General features: G+C 42.5%; 1 protein-coding gene across 6 annotated transcripts in view; it reads right to left on the bottom strand.

Annotated features, from left to right (window-relative positions):
* Positions 1-20,431, bottom strand: part of Kiaa0586 (KIAA0586 ortholog) — a 108,833-nt gene that overhangs the window by 39,786 nt on the left and 48,616 nt on the right. For 5 of the 6 annotated variants that reach the window (XM_037210601.1, XM_028858379.2, XM_037210600.1 and 2 more), the window contains 9 exons: positions 18,905-19,098; positions 17,638-17,756; positions 13,805-14,004; positions 9,651-9,816; positions 8,259-8,478; positions 7,376-7,626; positions 5,977-6,050; positions 3,807-3,929; positions 625-799 (listed from right to left, as the gene is read on the bottom strand). In XM_037210601.1, the coding sequence (XP_037066496.1) occupies positions 625-799; positions 3,807-3,929; positions 5,977-6,050; positions 7,376-7,626; positions 8,259-8,478; positions 9,651-9,816; positions 13,805-14,004; positions 17,638-17,756; positions 18,905-19,098 (1,522 nt within the window). The remainder of the gene's footprint in view (positions 1-624; positions 800-3,806; positions 3,930-5,976; positions 6,051-7,375; positions 7,627-8,258; positions 8,479-9,650; positions 9,817-13,804; positions 14,005-17,637; positions 17,757-18,904; positions 19,099-20,431) is intronic. The other variant, XM_037210603.1, reaches the window with a different exon arrangement.

Genomic DNA, 20,431 nt, shown 5'->3' with positions numbered 1-20,431 from the left:
CTGGCCTCAAACTCACAGAGATCTGCCTGGCTCTGGCTCCCGAGTGCTGGGATTAAAAGTGTGCGTCACCACCGCCCAGCTATATGCTTTCTTTATAAGCTACAGCTACCACAGATAATGAAAATTAACTAATGCTAGTAATTTCCAAAACACTAAAAACAGGTATTCCATTACTCTCCAAGACAGCCCAAATGCACTGGGTACTGCGTCTAGAAAATCAGACAATCAAAGAGTTGATTTCTCCAGCGGTGTGATCTCATTCAACTTTGCCCTACACAGGACTGGTGGTTCTGAGGGCCACTTGCATTTTATAGTATATAATAAAATAGTACATCTGCATTAAAATTTGCAAGCATTTGTATGTATATTACAAAAACTATCTAATATCCTTTCCAGTGGTGCACTTTGTTGTGTTGTGTATCACAGAAAAGCCTTTAATAAGGAAAAACCTTTAATAAGGAAATCTTCCAGCCTCCATCTAACAACGCTGCACTTCTCGATTCAGATAAAGAACACGACTGGAGATTATAAGGTAAACCCAGTCTAGCCGTGAGCACGAGAAGAATGCAAGAACAGGGTTAAAGCACCGTTCTATAAAACATCAAGAACGAGAGTCCTGCGTACCTGAGGTCACGTCAGACGGCTGCAGGAACGTCCCAGGGGCTGCTCGCTGACTGCAAGGCTCTGCAGCTGTAGTGGGCTGCGGCAGGCAGATGGACAGTCCTGCTAAGATGTCCTCGGCTGCCACCGGCACCAGCCTTTGTCCTTCACTAAGCTCACCCACGCTGTTATCCACGTCCTTTAAAAACGAGAAAAACTGCTAAGGCCACTGTATCAAAACTGTCAGAGCAGGAAACAGTTTTTAAACATCATGATACACAGCACATAAGTGCTTCTAATGTCACATTTAAGGTACAGGAAAGAGAAGTCTAGGAAGCAGTTTAGGAACCAGCGAGATGGCTCAGCAAGTAAGAACGCCGCCGCAAGTCTGGTAACCCGATTTCAATGCTCGGGGCCCACGTGGTAGGAAACAGCCTACTGCAACCTGCTCCCATACAATAAATCAGTGTAACCTTTCCTTCAAAAAGACGTTAGTAAGGCACACAGTGATGTGTGTGTGTGTGTGTGTGTGTGCGCGCTCGCGCGCGCGCGCGCGCGTGTATACATGCGTGGGCTGGTGCTGCACATGCACATTTAACCTCCCCCTGAACCTACCATCCACCCCCACTGTCAGGAGTGGCTGGCCAGTGAGCCCTGGGGAACCTCCTGTCTCCTCCGCATTCCCAGAGCTGGTACTGCAGGTCTATGTCACCATCCCCAGCCTTTCCTGGCTATGGAGGATCTAAGCTCAGGTCCGCGTGCCTGTGTGCTGAGCACGGACTAACACTGGGTTTCAAGCTCTATTAAACAGAAACAATATCTAAGCAAACTTTAACTTAAAATAGAAAATGCTGGTACCCATTATACATTGTTCAAACGGTTTATAACTGGAGTAAAAAGTATACTTCTCATTCCTTCTGAATTAAAATTGCTGAAAACTGCTGGTGGGAACCTTGAATTACTTGATGGGAATAATATACCTTAACTACCATAAGGATTCTATCTACAGAAACAACTAGTCTTCTTTCTTTTTGAGGCAGGGTCTTGCTACGTAGCCTGGGCTAATCTCCGACCCCAAATCATCCTGCCTCAGCCTGCTGAGAGCTAAGACTGTAGTGACATGCCTGGTAGTGCATGGCTCATCATGCTTTAAGTGAAAAAACATGAGCCAGGCAGTGGTGGCGCACGCCTTTAATCCCAGCACTCGGGAGGCAGATGGAGGAGGATCTCTGTGAGTTTAAGGCCAGCCTGGTCTACCAAGCAAGTTCCAGGGCTACACAGAAAAAACCTTGTCTCAAACCAATCCCCGCCCCCCAAAAAAAAGAAAGAAAGAAAGAGAAAGTAAAAACATTGCTTTGAAATTAGTATCACTCTTGAATATTCTTGGGCAGTGTTTATAGAGTGATACCAGATACGTTTTCCCAAGTAATTGTTATAATATTTCACAGTGCCTGTGTTAGAGCTTAAAGGTGGAGAGCATGTCTTAGTATCTTCATCTTTCCCAAGGTTGTGGTATATAACAGACAATAAAAGACTGACATGAAAGCCAGGCGGTGCTGGCGCATCCTTTAATCCCAGCACTCGGGAGGCAGAGCCAGGAGGATCTCTGTGAGTTCGAGGCCAGCCTGGTCTACCAAGTGAGTTCCAGGAAAGGCGCAGAGCTACACAGAGAAACCCTATCTCGAAAAACAAAAAACAAACAAAAAAGACTGACATGAGTGACTAAGTGGATGTTCTCACAAATAATTTCCCTTTGTTTTTAACAGCATCATCAGTAACAGTTTCACTCTGGCGTATTTAAACTTTGACCTATCGATCCTCTTCCCCCCCTCCCCACTTCCCCTAACCCACTGCCTCCTACCCTTTCCAGCCCAGGAGGCTCCACTGCATGTCACATGGATTCCACTGCCCCCTCCTCTCCTTCAAATCTTTCTCCCTCTCTCCTGGTCCCTTTCACCCCTACACTAACAGCTGCATACATACACACATATAAAAAATTAAAAGCTAGGCTCCATAGAGAAAGTGCATGTGATATTTGTCTTTATGCATCTGGATCACCTCACTTAACCATTTCCAGATCTACACATTTTCCTGAAATTTCCATTTTGGTTTTCTTAATAAATGAGTAAAATTCCACTGGGTGTATGCATCACCTTTTAAAGTTCTCCATTGAGCTGCTGCTGCACTATTCTGACTGCCTTTCCTTGCTACTGTGACTACAGCAGCAATAAACATGGATGCGCAGTAGCTCTGTGGCAGGCGTTAGACGCCTGGGTAAAGGCCCAGGAATAGACTAGCTGGGTCAGATGATATTCTAGTTTGAGCTTTCTGAGAAATGTCCACACTGATTGCCACAGTGACAATGACGACGACGTCAGTTTGTACTCTCACCCGGCAGTGAGCAAGGCTACAGATCCTTCTCAATGGCTTCATTTTGGGCTCAGCAGGAAAAGGTGCTTGGCATCAAGCCTGAGTTTGAGCCCGTTACCAAGACAATGGAAACAGAAAATTCTTGCAAGTTTTCCTCTAATGTCCACAGAAGTGCTGCAGTATGAGCGTACACATTCATGTGCAAGCGCAAGTGCTACACACAAAAACAAATGTAATTTACAAAATACCTATTTTTTAGTTTTTTGGGTTTTTTTTGTTTTTCAAGGCAGGGTTTCTCTGTGTAGTTTTGGTGCCTGTCCTGGAACTCACTCTGTAGACTAGGCTGGCCTCGAACTCACAGAGACTCACCTGGCTCTGCCTCCTGAGTGCTGGGATTAAAGGCGTGCACCACCACTGCCCAGCTTATAAAATATCTTTAAAGCTGCATTTTTTGTTGTTGTTTTTAAACTGTAGCATAAAAGATTGGAACAGATTGTCTAAACTTTTCTCAGTTACAAAACTTAGTTCAGGCCAAGTTAAAGGGGCCATAACACTTATTACAGAGAAACTTAAACACTGTCTTATCTAAATTAAAAGTTGGATATTTAAACCAGGTGTGGTGCTCCAGGCCTTTAATCCCACATTCAGGAGGCAGAGGCAGGTGGATCTCCATGAGTTTAGGCCAGCCTGGTCTACAAAGCAAGTTCCAGGACAGCCAGGGCTGTTACCAGAGAAACCCTGTCTTCAAAAGAAATTTTTTTAAAGTTGGATTTTCCCCCCTGTATTTATATCTAGACAAACAAACAATCAACAAACCCTTTAAGTTTGAAAAGTACCTCTTCTTGCTGTGAAACTAGTAATTCCTGTTCTTGCTTAGTAAAAAGAGAAAGAATCGCATTTGCATGAAGCTTTTTATGGGGCCTCCTAATCACCTCTCCTTCACTGGGAGGGTCATCTTCCTAGAGCAAACACAAAGACATCAGAAAAGGTTATTAAACAATTACACTTTGCTCAAGTATTATTAATAAAACTTTAGGAAGACATGATCCTAGTATCTTTCAAAAGATGAACTTATTTTCATGTAGCTAACTTCCATTTCACATCTGCCTCAAATGTGTACAACAATACAAAGCAATTCAGGAGTAGACTTACGACAGTGGGATCTTCTGTCTCAAGCAACTAAGCCACAGTGATTCCTAAGTGTTTTTGTGAAGTTCAAACTGAGCTTCTGTCTAGGGCTCACATGGCCTCCTGCTTCACATTTATGTGGTGCAAATCACACCACGGTGAGGCAAAGGCAGCCGAGCACTGGGGTGATGCTGCAACCTGGACCACAGACAACATAAAAGCTGCAGGAACAGGAGAGCATCTCCAGACCCTCAGTGTTCCTCCTCCTCCACCACCGCCGCGCTGACACCTGGCTGTCTAACTAGGGGGAGGGGTATTAAAGCCTTCATTTCTGTTAACACTATCTATGCTTCACTGTGCCTCAAAACTCGACTGTCTGAGAAACCAGGGACGCTGCATCAGACGAAATGCATTTCCTTGTACAAGTATGAATATGACTTAAAATTCATTAAAACAATCACTTCTTGCCTCTTGGCTGTAAGATAAAGTATAATAAATGCATTTAAATTATTTTTGGTTATTCTGTCTTAATAAGATACAATTTATTAACTCTGAATACCTCTCCTAGTTGTTTAGGGATAAAATGTCTAATGGCGCATGGCTTCAGTTAACTCTGGGTTTTCCTAGATCATACTTTACATTTACATTTACTATAAATTTGCATGCAGTGACAATATTACAATTAGAAATATTTTCAAATGGAGAGAAAGAAAGGTTAAGGAATAGAATTCTTCACTCTTTTTGTCCTGGTTCCGTTGATCAATTCACTTTAATACCAGATAAAGTTCTAAGAGTGAATAACAATCTCATAATGGTGTGTTAAACAGGCAAATGTACACATAATTCTCCTCTGAAAGTAAGATTAGCACAATTATGTCTTCTCTCCATATTATTTCACAACAGTGACTGTAACTCTCTTCACAGGAGACTCAACTAATTACTTAAGGCATTGTTAAAAAAAATAACTGTTGAAACAAAATCTCAAAAAATTTCTTACTCTCAAAAATTTCTTACTCCTTTGTGAAATAATGCTTTGAAAGAAATAACACTAACAACAATGCTTAGCAACAGATCTGGTGTGAGTGACAGCTGAGTACAATTATCTTTCTTTGTTCAAGTTCCTTGAACACATAAAGAGTGTTCCTTTAACAGCTGTAAAGGAAATAAAATATGCAACATGACATTATCAACACCAATTTTTTTTCTTTTATGGCACTAGATAACAACCAGGAAAGATTACCTTCCCTGGGTCTTATTTCTATTTTATTTTTTTAAAAAGATTTCTTTTTATTACTTTTCATTGCATGTCTGTGTGTGATTATGTCCACATTAAGTGCAGACGCCCATGAAGTGCAGAAGAAGGTGGTGTCAGAGCTGGAGTTACAGGTGTCTGTAAAGCGCCCGAGGCGGGGGGGGGGGGGGGGGGGGGGGGGGGGGGGGGGGGCTGGAAACCAAACCTAGGTCCTCTGCAACAGCGGTACCTCCTCTTAAGTGCTGGGCCAGCTCTGCAGTCACATAACCGTGACTAGAGGACAGTAGCAATGTACTACAGGAGAAGAATACTGAAGATCCTGCGCACAGCACCACTGAAGCAATTCTAGGTTTGATTTCCTGACTGAGTTAACAAGTGTCTTTGACCATCAGACCCTAGAGGTTAAGAACAGCCTCCCTCTCCTTCTCCCGTCACACAGGACTACAGGACGGAATGTGGCACTCGGCAACCCTGGATCTCTTTCCTTCCCCTGAAGCAAGGTGGTGGGACGCGGCCTCGGGAGGTCTGTGACCACGGGCAGGGACGCACGGGTAACACTTCACTGAGCTCTGTGTCTATCCCTCACACAGTCGGGGAAACCTGCTCGAAAGGCAGCTCTTCCTTACCATCTCAAGGGCGTCCTGCAGAGTGCTGGACAAGCTGTCGTTTATGTTCAGATACAAGTCCCCGTTCCCTAAAACTACAAGCAGAGTGATTAGAAAACATAAGACATTCACTAAGAAATCTGGCCAGAAAGCACGGAACGTCACAATTAAACTTAGCGGAGTAGAAACACTGGTAGAGTCCTGCGTTAAGTCATGATTAGGTAAACTCCTCGCCAGAACCAGCACAAGAGTTTTATCTCAACTATTCTGTCACAACCGCTTTTGTTGTTGTTGGATTTTTTTTTTCTTGTTATTTTTCATGACAAGGTTTCTCTAGCTGTCCTGGGAACTCATCTGTGAACCAAGCTGACCTTGACCTCAGCGATCCACCCACCTCAATCTCCATGCCTGGCTCAGAAGTGTTTTTCCATTTAATTTTGTTACCATTTTGTGTGTGTGGGTGTTCTCCCTGCATGCATGCCCGTGCACCATGTGCATGCTGTACCCAGAGGCCCGAAGAGGGCATCTGATCCCCGGGAACTGGAGCTACAGACAGGTGAGCCGCCATGTGGGTGCTGGGAATTGAACATGGGTCCTTTAGAAGAGCAGCAAATCCTCTTAGGCACTGAGCTATCTCTCCAGCCCCAGGCTGTCAATTTTAAAGTAACTCCAAGCAGCACAACAGCTATGAAACTGAGAAATGGGCACTCCTACAAGTCGTTAAACGCACTTAAGAACTGAATAAAAGGAAAAGCCGGTTAATCTTTCCAGGAAGCACACTGACAGTGCATTGCTAATTTAAAGGTGGCAATCCTGCTCAGCAATTCCACATGTAAACATGGGTTATGGAAGTCATCAGGTAAGTGCACAAAGCTATGTTCAAGAATGGTCATTACAGCCTGGCATCTAGTCCAGAATCTAAATGAAGGTCGCTCACTTAGGCACTACTTGAATAGGTCATACACCACTGGAAAAAGACATGACTCATGTGTGTTGATGTTGATACACCACTGGAAAAAGACATGACCCGTGTGTGTTGATGTTGATACACCACTGGAAAAAGACATGACCCGTGGGTGTTGATGTTGAAATATGTTCACTATACATTACCTGGTAAAAATTTAGGTTTTACAATAATATACACAGCATGGTCCTATATAAAGGTACATATATACACATAAGTATGTATTGGGGTATGTATGCATGCAAAGAAAAAAATAGACTGACAATATATCTCAAGCTATTTTAAAATTAATTCTAAACAAAGAATTCTGAGGGAGATTTTATTCTTCAAAATCAGAGCCCAGAAAAGTTAACCAACCTGCACAGAACATCATTTCTTCCTACTAAGCCACGTTAAAAGAAGTTATCTCTAATGAAACTACTATAATGTAACGAACCAATGACTATGTTCACTTACTCTTGGGAGCCAAGTTCTGACCACAGCTAAGTAAGATCTCCCCTTCAGAGATGTGCCTGTCTAAAGTCTCTGTCTCAGTGACAGTGACGCTGAGCGTGTTCTCCAGTGTTGAGGAGCCAGAGCTGGGGGTCTGCCGAGGAGCAGCCTTGGTGCCCTCAGGAAGCAGTGTTGAGGGAGCCGGCTCCAGTGGTACAGGATGGGCAGGGAAGTCGACACTCCCAGGCTCTTCATCTTTAGCCACAGACATCACACTACAAAGATAAAGGCACATTTTCAATGATGAGGTCACTGAAGCTACATCCACTCATATGTACAAAAGCAGAGTCTCAAAGCATTTAACAGTCTCAAAGTATTTCTATGATCTACACTAGCAGAACTAACCAACAAGATTCCTTTTTCTGAGGGTGTTGTGCTTTAATCAGAGGCCACTTTAAATGCTGCTCTAGCCAAAAAGGAAATCGATATGGGATATTTAGTAATATAAACATCAATTGAGCAGAGCAAATGATGATCTACACTAGAGAAATAATTTCATATTTCATTAATAATCTGATAGTTTATTCTTATTTACTTAAACCTTTTGCAAAGATGAGAAACTGAATAAATTTAATTTTAAGATATTTACAATGTAAACAATTTTTCCCCCAAAGAATAGATTAAAACCATGAATGGTGGCAACATGCCTGTCATCCCAGCACTAAGGAGGTCAAGGCAGGAGGATTACCAATTTAAGAACAACCTCAGTTGTTCCAGAAATTTCCAGACCAGCCTGGGTTTCCAGCAAGCCCCACCCCAGGCCTTTCTGTGCCGTTCGGCACCCAGGGACAGAGTGTGGGGAGGGAATTGGCAGGCTGCAGAGTAACCAGGGAGCGCTCTCGCTTACACAGCTCTTGGGTGAAGATGTTCTTGAACAGAGTTAGGGTTCTCTTCATCCAGGGGCAGGTCTCCACTGCCCCATGGCTTGGGAAGTTCAGGGCTTGACACCTTCAACCTGTCGATGGAAATGTCTGACATAGTTGGGGTAAGCGCTGCCGCCGGAGGGGGTGTAGTAACAGGAGTAACCATCGGGGTACCGACAGGTGTGACGGCAGGTATAGCGCCTCCTGAAGATTAAAGAAGGAAAAACGCATAAGATGATTTATTGCTTCAGATAACCTTTGACATTAAAATAACGGCAATCGTAATGATGATAACAATAACAGCTTTCAATAAGAACATTTCTAAATTTATTAAGGTATAAAGATTAAAACCGGCCGGGCGGTGGTGGCGCACGCCTTTAATCCCAGCACTCGGGAGGCAGAGGCAGGTGGATCTTTGTGAGTTCGAGGCCAGCCTGGGCTACCAAGTGAGTTCCAGGAAAGGCGCAAAGCTACACAGAGAAACCCTGTCTCGAAAAACCAAAAAAAAAAAAAAAAAAAAAAAAAAAAAAAAAAAAAAAAAAAATTAAAACCTTGAAAAGATGGCATTTTAAAACTACCATACATTTAAAGCAGTCTAAGCAGTTACTAGATTACATATTTTCAGTTACTACTGTGGCGCAAATGTTTCTAACATGGCCTAAAGTTCATGTTAGAAACTAAATCCTCGATCCGTATGTTGCAATGTGGAGCGAGGCCCCTTGTGAGCTACCCAGGGGTAGATGAACCTGACACGGGGTTAGCAGCTCCATGAGAAGTGAGACCTCAGCTTGCAGGCTCTCTGGCTGCTAGAGAATGCTTCGTGTCATCATGATGTAGAAAAGAGCTCTCACCAGAGGCAGCCCCTGGGTCCGACCTCGCAGACTCCAAAATTTAAAGAAAAAAAAAAACCTCCGTAACTTAAGAATTACCTAGTGTATGGTACTCTGTTACAGCTACGTAAGCCGTCAAGTGACAACCGTTCCTCGGTTTCCTTGCAAGAATCAGCATTTCCTAAGCAAGACTAAGCCTGCTAAGCAAAGATTATAGTTGCCAAAAGTAAACGTGAACGATAGAAACATTTTCAGGAGCAGACAAGAGGCCTCAGCAAGTGAAGGAGCGTCTGCCTGACACCCGTGACGAGTGCGATCACGGCACCCACATAAAGGTGGAAGGAGAAAAGGAACCCCACAAAGTTCTCCCTGACCTCCACACGTGTCATGACGAGCATACACACACGTGCATCACACACACACACACTTGTGCATCACACACACACACACACACGCATCACACACACACACACACACACGCATCACACACACACACACACACACACACACACACGAAAAACATTTTTTAAGAAACCAGGTTTCTACCTTCTCCGGCACTTATTTCTTTACTAGGGGAAGCCACCTCCTGTTCTGAATCCCAGGAAGAGTCAGGAGTTTTTGCTAACACGTACTCCTCAGGAGGAGGAGGAGGAGGAGAGGGTGAGCACGGAGGAGTAGGCTGCGGTGTAGGCACTGGAGAACAAACTCTTTCCTAAGGTAAATAGTGAAACAAGACACACTGGATTTACAATCACCCAAACAAAGATAATATGAAACAGTAATATGAACTCAATCACAGACCACACAGAATCTAAGGGGATGGTCAAAGTAACAATGCAATAGGAGCCTAAGTTCTCTGGTTCTTAAATATTTAGTTGCCAGTACAATACTCTTGGGCAAGTGAAGTATCTCTGTCTCTGAAAGAAAACTTTGCTATCCTCTTCTAACACAGAGAGGATTAGCCAGATGAAAATGAAAGTCAAACCCAACCACAAACTTGATGGGTAGACAGACCATGCAACAAAAAGCAGCCCTTTAACTGACTGACAAGACACCAAAACGTCCCCTCCAAGAATGAAGGGCCAGCATGTGAAAGGTCACAGGAGGTGAGGAGGAGAGGCTGGGAGAGATGAACGTAAGAGCCAGAAGCAAAGAAAGGAAAGAGGAAACATTTTAATATTCATTTGTCAAGTGGTTACTATTCAGAAGATTCCAAAACTCCAAGACCAAAGGACAATAGTGAAAATGGTGTCCTGTCCCCTTTCTATCTGGAGTCTCCCCTCAACTGCTCCTGACCTAAGTCAACTGCACGTACAGAGATTAATTTATGGAATACGTTCCCGTCCTAACTACCGAAAGAACTGTGTTGCTGTGGGATGGTCTGTATGTCAAATTGCTCTGATTGGTCAATAAATAAAACACTGATTGGCCAGTGGCCAGGCAGGAAGTAGGTAGGACAAGGAGAGAGGAGAATTCTGGGAAGCAGAAGGCTGAGGCAGGAGAGACACTGCCAGCCGCTGCCATGACCAGCAGCATGTGAAGACGCCGGTAAGCCACCAGCCACGTGGCAAGGTATAGATTTATGGAAATGGATTAATTTAAGCTATAAGAACAGTTAGCAAGAATCCTGCCACGGCCATACAGTTTGTAAGCAATATAAGTCTCTGTGTTTACTTGGTTGGGTCTGAGCGGCTGTGGGACTGGCGGGTGACAGAGATTTGTCCTGACTGTGGGCAAGGCAGGAAAACTTTAGCTACACTGTGTTTTACAGCAGACACTGGGAGAGTTCCCCTCCAGCACTGCACTATTTCCCACTATCAGCGGAGGGTATGAGAATGCCTATTTTTCCAGGGTTTGTCGAGTAAATTATCAAACGTGGAGAGTCCCAGGGAACTGACCACCTTTTATAGGTATATGGGCAATCTGTAGTTCTTTCCTTTGCTCATTTTAAAAGCATATTTATCTTTTAACCTCCACTCTAAAAAGCCTTTATATATTCCATACCATGCTGCAAACTACTACCTAACTTAAACTGATGGAGGCGTCGAACAACCATACTACCCTGAACACACCCAGTATCATACAAAGTGATGGAAGATTTATTAGAAATTCTGTAACACTGCTCAACAGTTAAGAAATTCTTTCACTTGAAATAATATACTATATCTTATCTTTTCTACTTCTTGACTACATATACCTACAGAGTAAAAATCTATTTATATATATTTTTTACATATAAAATTCCCCTTGCTGGGCGATGGTGGTGCACACCTTTAATTCCAGCACTTGGGAGGCAGAGGCAGACGAATCTCTGTGAGTTCAAGGCCAGCCTGGTCTACATAGTGAGTTCCAGGACTGTCAGGACTGTTACACAGAAAAACTGTCTTGAAAAACAAAACAACAACAAACAAAATAAAAAGACTAAAAATAAATAAATAATAATAAAATGCCCCATCTATTTCGCATGAGAGGATTTGGAGGTATTCTTCTAGCATTGGTAATGGATAAGAACAATTGGTAATAGATTAAGAACTGAGTATTACAAAGTTCTAGACCCTAGATTATCTATCAGTTATTTGATCTTCCATGAAACTTTATATGATGATGAAGATAGTATCATGAATGTCTATCTTTCCCAAAGAGACAAATCAAAATTAGACTCATTTCTACAAACCTTAGACTTTTTTCTAAGATTCTTGTGATAACCAAGGCTCTTGTAGTGTTTTATGCTGTTGTATAAGCAACCTAAGAACCAAATCCTTCATTTCATTGAGAGAAAAACAAGTTTACTGAAACCCAGTAAGCAATAGGATTTTTAATAGAACTTAAAAACAAATTTTGAAAGGCAGGATGTGGTAGCATGCACCTGTAATCCCCGTTCCTTGGGAAGCTGAGGCAAGAGATGGAATTCAAGAGCTGGAAACCAGTCTGAGCAATATAATAAAACCCAAACTCTAAAAAAATTAAAATTAAAAATAAAAAACTCCCAAAATTAAAATTTAAAATTCCTAAAATATATATAGTCAAAAGGCTAAGAAAAGGGTGACAATAACAGACTTGAAGAAAAGGAACACCTCAGAGGGCATGGGCTTGCCATACTAGACATTCAAAAAGCAGATTTTAAACTCTATGGTATCTCTATTTGTATAGGTAAGGCTAATAAAACAGAGGGCCGAGGTATCAATTCAAGTTCTCCCAAAAGCCTGTTCTCGACAATTAGAAACTTCCTGCTTACACTTGCTTTTCCAAAGGTTCTTGTCTAATCACCCCATGAAAACATGTGCAGCACAGTGAATGGCCACACAACAATGAAGGAGTGAGCACAGAGACTGGGGTGGAAAGTCCTCACTCTGGGCGAGCCACACTGCCTGCAGTTAATAATGCACAGGAGTCAGCACATGCAGTACATCACCTAACTCCACGCTCTGTAACGGGGAAGACGAAGAGGGAAAAAAGGAAGGTGGAGGATATCAGCAAAGTAAACAATAGATATGTGTGGAAATGTTATAACCCATTATTTTTGTATGTTTACTGAAAACGATTAATAAAATACAAAGAAAATGTCTTCTTAGGGAATACTGCCAGTGGTTTTGGGAGTCACATATCCCCAACTTTTGAATGTTTTAAATATAATAGAGGGCTGGAGAGATGGCTCAGCAGTTAAGAGCACACTGGCTGTTCTTCCAGAGAACTTGGGTTCAATTCCCAGCATCCATATGGAGGCTCACATTTTTCTGTTCCAGACAGTCTGATGCCTTCTGTTGGCTTCTGTGGGAACTGCATGCAAGTGACAGAATTACATGCAGAAAAAAACACTCTTGCATTTGAAATAATAATTTTTTAGTATATAGCAGATACAGAGAGATTTTAGAAATGTGTTCAACTGCCATCAATTGTGAAATGTAAGTAAATACAGGAAAAAAATGGTCACTGTATCACACATGTAACTTTTCTGTAGATACTAAAATTTCTAAAAAAAAAAAAAATGTTACATGTGATAGCTTTTATCTGAACCCAGTTCAAGACCAGCTTCAGTTGCACAGTGACTTCAAGGCCAGCCTGGGCTACAAGAAACCCAATCTCAAAAACAAAATAATAATAAAATGCTAGGGAAATTGGTAATTACAGAAACAAGGAATAAAATTCTATCACAATCTAAGATCTTTGTTTTTGTTTTTTTGAGATGGGGTTTCTCTGTATAATAGCTCTGGCTGTCATGGAACTTGCGCTCTGTAGCCCAGGCTGGCCTCAAACTCACAGAGATCTGCCTGCCTGCCTCCCAAGTTCTGGTATTAAAGGTGTGCGCCACCACCGCCACCTGGCTACAATCTGTGATCTTATAATAGGAAGTTTAAACTGTATCTTTTTCTGTAGGTGTGATGGCTCCCATCTGTAACACTAGTACTTAGGAGGCTCAAGTAGGATCATGAGCTTGAGACCACCCTGGACTACAGAGAGCTCCCTGCCAGCTAGGACTATAGGGTAAGACCCTGCCTCAAGCAAACACACATCACACACGCACGTGCACACACACACAAACACACTCTTTAATAATGTCTAAAAGATTGCATGCCAGCTTGGACTATAGGGTAAGATTCTGCCTCAAGCAAACACACACCACACACACACACGCACACTTTAATAATGTCTAAAAATTCCCCACAATTCTTAAGTCATGAAAGGAGAAAAGTCATCCCTACCGGTAAGTTAGTTTCATTTGTTGAAAGATCCCCAGAAACACTTGTGACAACAGGCCCTGGCTTCTTTGCCTCTCTGTCCCCTAACATGACGGCAATGGTCTCAGCAAGAGCTTCATTCACAAAGCGGCTGATCACGTCTGAATTCACAGGAACCCCGGCATCAACAAAAAGCTGGAGTGCTCCATTGCTTGTTCCTGGGACTAAAACACAAGAACTTCAGATACGTGGTTTGCAAGCCGAACCTCCCTTCTTCAAGTTTAGAGATGCTGCTGTAGGAGCACAGGAGGACAGGAGGGGTGGACGGTGAGAACAGAAGCAAACCTCCTGGCACCAGAAAGACAAGAGAACAGCTTAAACGAACACCCCTTTCAACAAGCTGAGAGGGAGAAACACACACAAGTAAAGGTTTACTTAGGTTGACTTCTTCCCACCACTGCAGAGATTAATGAATATTACATCTATGCTCATTTCCTCAGCTGAAAACAATGCATGCCCACTTCTGACCAAACACTGGATGCAGTAAGCAGGAGCCAGGCTCCCTCCCTCTAGTTCAGGCGCATGTGTAAGTGACACTGCACGCTAAGCCTCCTCAGGCTTCTACAGCAGGATTTGGGGAGTTAAAGGTCAGGCTGTAAAAGAAGAACAGGCTAGTCTAAGACTGGAAAGACAGGAAGAAAAAATGTTTTTTAAGAAGAACATGTGGTGCACATAAACTAATACAGATAAATCAATTTAAAAAGTTAACATAAAAATGTCATGCAAGTCGCCAACAAAAAAAGTATGCTATCTAATGCTTGACAGAAAGCCAGACTGCAGTTGTTGGGCCGCTGCACGTGGTGGAGGAGGAGCTGTCTGCCAAGCAGCACGAGGGCACGGTGTTGACAGAAATGCTTTCTGGCACCATGATTAAATGCATAACTACTTTAGAATTTGTCAAACTGTATACTTAGAACTGGTGAGTTCTAAAGCAACTAAATTACAATTTTAAAAAGACTGATGCCTTTTATAATATGTATGAAGATAGATGATAGATTGATTGATAGATAGATAGATAGATAAATGGATAGACAGATAATTATTTGAAGAAGCTTCTAAAGCAGCACATTTCCATAGGCACCCTTGTTGCATGAATCCTAATTGGTCTTAATAAAAACCCAGAGCCAAACATCAGGGTGAAAGCTGAAAGATGAGAGAAGCAGAGCAGCAGCCGCTGGTTCTTACCTCACCAGCTCCTCAGCCTAAAGAGAGAGTTCATGTCTCCTCCCGCCTTATATTCCTTTCTCCGCCCAGCCATATCACTTCCTGTCTCAATCTTTCTAGTGCTGAAATTAAAGGTGTGTGATCCCAAGTGCTGGGATTAAAGGAGTGAGCCACCACTGCCTGACCTCTGCGGCTAACTCTGTGGCTGCTCTGCCCTCTGATCTTCAGGCAAGCTTTATTACAAGCACTGTATCACCACAACCATCAACCGGCACTTAGTGTTAGTTGTCCCTCCCCATATTCCTTCCCCTACCACCCGTTCTTCCCTCCCCATTTCCTGCTTCAGTCCCCCGCTGCCTCCCCACACTCTATATTCTATTTCCTCTTCCTTGGGAGACCCTCCCTCCCCTCCCCAGCCCTTTCCTCCCCACACTCTATATTCTATTTCCCCTTCCTTGGGAGACCCTCCCCTCCCCTTCCCAGCCCTTTCCTCCCCACACTCTATATTCTATTTCCCCTTCCTTGGGAGACCCTCCCTCCCCTTCTCAGCCCTTTCCTCCCCACACTCTATATTCTATTTCCCCTTCCTTGGGAGACCCTCCCTCCCCTTCTCAGCTCTTTCCTCCCCACACTCTATATTCTATTCCCCATTCCTTGGGAGACCCTCCCCCCCTCCCCAGCCCTTTCCTCTATACCTAACCTCTGTGATTAGGAGGATCATAGCAGGCCTATCAAAGGCTTTAAAGCTAACATCTCCTAACACAGAGACTCACGCTGGACAATGTGCAGAGAGTGAGACTCTGGAACACTCAGTCCTAACTGAGACCTATTTGTCAAGCCTCTCAAGGATCGGGGAACTATGAGGAAGAGCACTGGGAAGATTGTGAGTCAGAGAGGATGGAGGACACCAGGGAACAGTCTTCCAGACAGACACAAAAGGACTGGTGTACACATGAACCCACAGAAACCGTGACGGTACGCACTGGGCCTGCACAGGTTCAAGTGAGACCAGACCCCAAATGAGAAGGGAAAGTGGACATGAGTTCCCATCCCTAACAAGAAGCTATCTCCCAGCCTGCAAAAAAAAAACCCTTAGTTTTCTCTAGTGGAGTCTCACTGGGTATAAAAACCACACAAAAGGGTAGGCCTCACCCCAGCAGTAGACGGCCAAGACAAAAAGAACTCAATGGTACTTCTATAGATTTGTTGTGTTATACTGCTTTGTTTGAGCTTTTTTTTTTTTTTTTTTTTTTTTTTTTTTTTGGTCTTTTGCTTGTATATTACGGTTTCTGACTTTGTGTTTTTATGGGTTTTGTTTTGGTGTGTGTGTCTTGTTTCTCCCCTCCCCCCAATTCTGGTTTGTTTGTTTGCCTGTCTATGTTCTAAAGAGAGAAAGAAAGGGCACCAAGTTGTGTGGGGGTGGGGGATAGGGAGGAACAAAAATAAAAAGACAAACTGAGGCAGAGGAAGGAGAATAGGAAAGAAGAATCAGAAAGAGTCAAGGGGGGCAAGTGGGAGATGCAGAGGATGGCGTGGGCTTCTTACAGAAAGGCTCATTTAGTCGTCAGTGAATACTTTATCCCTCGATAGGTCATCAGTGAAGAGCCAGGCACTAAAGAAGCAGCATCTCTAATACTGAACGATTCATAGTCCAGTGAGTGAGGAAGATATGTAGGGCAACCATCATAGACTCTGGTACCTATTATAAATGTTTTCTGATGATTAATCTTGTCAACTCAATGGATTTTGGAATCACCTAGGAGACACACTTCTGGACATGTCTGGGAGGACATTTCCAGAGAGACTTACCTAGGAGGAAGTGGCCCACCCTCACTGAAGGTGGGCAGCACCATCCCATGGCCTAGGGTTCTGGGCTGCATTTGAAAGAGGAAGGCGTTGAGTGTGAAGCTTCATGTCTCCTGGTTCCCTGAGTGAGGAAGTGGTGTGACCGGCCACAGCAGGCTCCCACTGCAGGTCATTCCACCACAGCGAGCTTCTACCCTCTCAAACCATCAACCAAAACAACCCCTTCCTCTCTAAGTTTCCCTCTGTTAGGTACTTGCTGCAGCAATGAGAAAAACAAAAGCAGGAACCAGAAAGAAAGGAGCTGTCCCCAGCGCTGAGGACCTGAGTAAGCCCTAGAACCCACTGTGCAAGAGAACTGATTTCCAAAGGTTGTCTCTGACCCGGGCACACATGCACTCATGCACACACATAGTATCCTACTGTCCCTCCACAATAACATATAATGTATACATATTGGCATACAACATATTTATGTAGCTTATAAAAAGTTATATCATATATATATTATATATAATATATATAATATATTATATATATTTATATAATATATATTATATATTTATATATTATATATTATATATTTATATATAATATATATTATATATTTATATATAATATATATTATATATTTATATATAATATATATATATTACTGGAGATGGTTCAGCAACCTGAAAGCTGCAATATGTAATAAGAGGGGAAAAGGAATTCTAATCTCATGCACAAAGAAGCAGAAAGTGAGACCTCCGGGACACAGAAACCCACAAGAACTAACTGAAGGCTTTCTCTTTTCATACCAACAAGGACAACAGGTCCACTTCACGTACCAATGTCAGAAGCTGACGGCTCGCTTGCCTCACTGACTGAAACGCTGTCATCAAGTCTGGCTTGCTGCTGCAGTGGAAGGAGTCCAGAGATAATTCTTGACATTATTTCTTGTTCTACCCTAGAAGCGTAAAGTTAAATAGACCCAAACTGGTTAAAAGTATAAAACATTAGCTACTGTCCCCCTTAACAATAAGCTGTGCTCATGGCACAGACATGCAAAAGCAGCATCTGGCATCCCGAAGGAAAAGAACTTGTCTCTTCTGCCAAAGACAAGCCCAGGATGTCCTCCTAGGCACAGACTATGAAACTGACTTAGAGCTCTTCATATTAGCCTGACAGAAAGCTTCCTGCAACCCACGCACCCCCAAATTAAGCATAAAATTTGGGTCGATGATTATGTGGGGTATCATGTACTTGAAAGGTATGTTTCTCACTCAGAGCACACACATGCAGTCATATCCGATCAGAGCTCCATCAAGTTCCCTGAGCAGAGCTGGGGACTGGGCAAGCACTTAACAGCATCCTTACACTAGCCATGTGATGTTTCTACTTGTGAGTTAATAAGAATGAAGTGCTTTTATTAAAAAAAAAAAATGCTAGAAAAAGTCCTGTTCTCAACAAAAACATAAACACACAGGCAGGATAGAACCCTTTCCAAGGGTTCTTTTCCTTGAAAAAGAAAGAAAAATGTTATTTCCAAAGTCCTTGTTAGGGAGGTAAAGGAAAAGAAAAGAGGACAGAGGAGGAGACATCTTTCAATATAGTTCTTTGGTGCAGCTAATAGGCATATTAAAAATTACTGTTATAGGAATGATAGATGTTCATTATGGAAAATTCAGAAAATTAAATTGTTCTTAAAATTTGGTAAGGTTGTTTTTAAAAATCGGTTCACTCATAGACAGGAGGTGGTGGTGCATGCCATTAATCCCAGCAGTCGGGAGACAGAAGCAGGTGGATCTCTGAGTTCCAGGACAGCCAGAGCTGTAACACAGAGAAACCCTGTCTTGAAAAACAAAAAATAAACAAAAAAAAAATTGGTTCACTCATAATCCTAGATTCAGAGATAAATACACTTACTAACCTGATACATATTTCCGTATCAGTGCAAACTTACTTTACGGTCTCACACACTAGGCTTACACTGTGTCTCTTGCTTTACTTATAAACAGTCCACTATCTTTCACTCTTACAGAATATCCCTCTAAGTCACTTCCATTCATATCTGCTATTCTGATTCTAAGCATGCCAACAGGAATATAAACTTACCACTGAATTAAACTATTTTCCAATGTTTCTTTTCTCTCAATTACTTTATCCAAAATATCAGTAGTGGGATGAAACGTAGGAACTACTGGAGGAAAAGAAGGACCATTATATTCTGTAGGAATGACCTTAACGCTTCTGTTAAATTCCAACACTGGTGCAGAGCATTCAGGGATTTCATCACGCTGTTCCTGTTCCTGGTAACATCATAAAAACCAAACTATTATATTCATGTATCTGTTCAACACATATTCAGTGCCAAGCATAGGCAAAGAACTCAGCTATCTGAATTAACCAACATTTACAAACCAACCAATACCCTTTCTACTTAGGTGATAAGACATTAAATATAGCACACACACTACACTTATCACAACACAGACGTCAATCATACACGACACTGAGAAAATGCATTTACACAGTTTGTCTTTTTAAATTCCGTGTTCAGGCTCTGGGTGTGATTCAGTGGTAGAACGGCTGCCACCATGCATGAGGCCCTGGGTTTGATTCCACATCATCACACACATAACATAAAATAAAATTCAATATTCATTCTATATAGTCATACAGCTAGAAACCTTGGGGATTCTAGCATTAAACATTGTGAAATACCCAGAAATTTCTAAACTTGGTTATCACAAAAAAAACTTGACAATCCCAAATACTCTATTAGAATGTGAAATTTGCATTTAAATATAGATAATCTTACATATTTCTTTCATTATCATATCATATCTCAAAGTTATTTCTGTAATTTTTTTAAATTTTTCCTCATGGTAAATGCCACATCTTTAAAAATTAACAATATAACAACTAGTTGCTACGTGTTATATATAAATAATATGAATTACATGTCTCTGGTCCCCAACTTCAACAACTATCAACTCAAGGTCAACCTTGCCACCTAAACGGTCCACCTCATCCACTTCCTCTTTCATGTACCGCTTTGACCCAAATCACAGATATCATTTTACCCATAATTACAGAAGCATCTCAAAAACACCCCATCTCTTTAAATGTCATAGCTCATCAATATCCTACTGAGGAATAACGCCCTCAGGCAGTGAGTGGAAGAGCTAGAATAGGAGAAACTCTTGCCACTCGACCCAAGTCCACTGTTAAGTAGTCTATAACTGCCTCTTTCACTTGTACACTGAAAAGTCAATCAGACAACAACAGCACGCTGGACATCAGGAAGATAGAGACAAATACGGTTTCTAGCTTCAACACACTTGTGCAGCATTCACAGGAGAAAACATGCCTTGGCACATGAATACAATGCATACCCACGCATACGCTAAAGTAAGAGTTTATTCAAGAATGTGTGTGTGTGTGTGTGTGTGTGTGTGTGTGTGTGTGTGTGCCTGACTTTAAGTATGTGTGGCACGTGTGTACAGGAGCCAGCAGAGGTCAGAAGGAGGAGGTGGCTCCTCTGCAGCTGGGGTTAGAGGCGGCTGTGAGTCAGTCACCTTGGGTGACTGAGAACTGACCTCAGGTCCTCTGCAAGAGCAACAAGCGCTCTCTCCAGCC

This window comes from Peromyscus leucopus, chromosome 14 (assembly GCF_004664715.2).
Source record: "Peromyscus leucopus breed LL Stock chromosome 14, UCI_PerLeu_2.1, whole genome shotgun sequence".
NCBI lineage: Eukaryota > Metazoa > Chordata > Mammalia > Rodentia > Cricetidae > Peromyscus > Peromyscus leucopus.
Note: the sequence above shows the minus strand (reverse complement) of the source record. Positions and strands in the feature narration are given on the sequence as shown.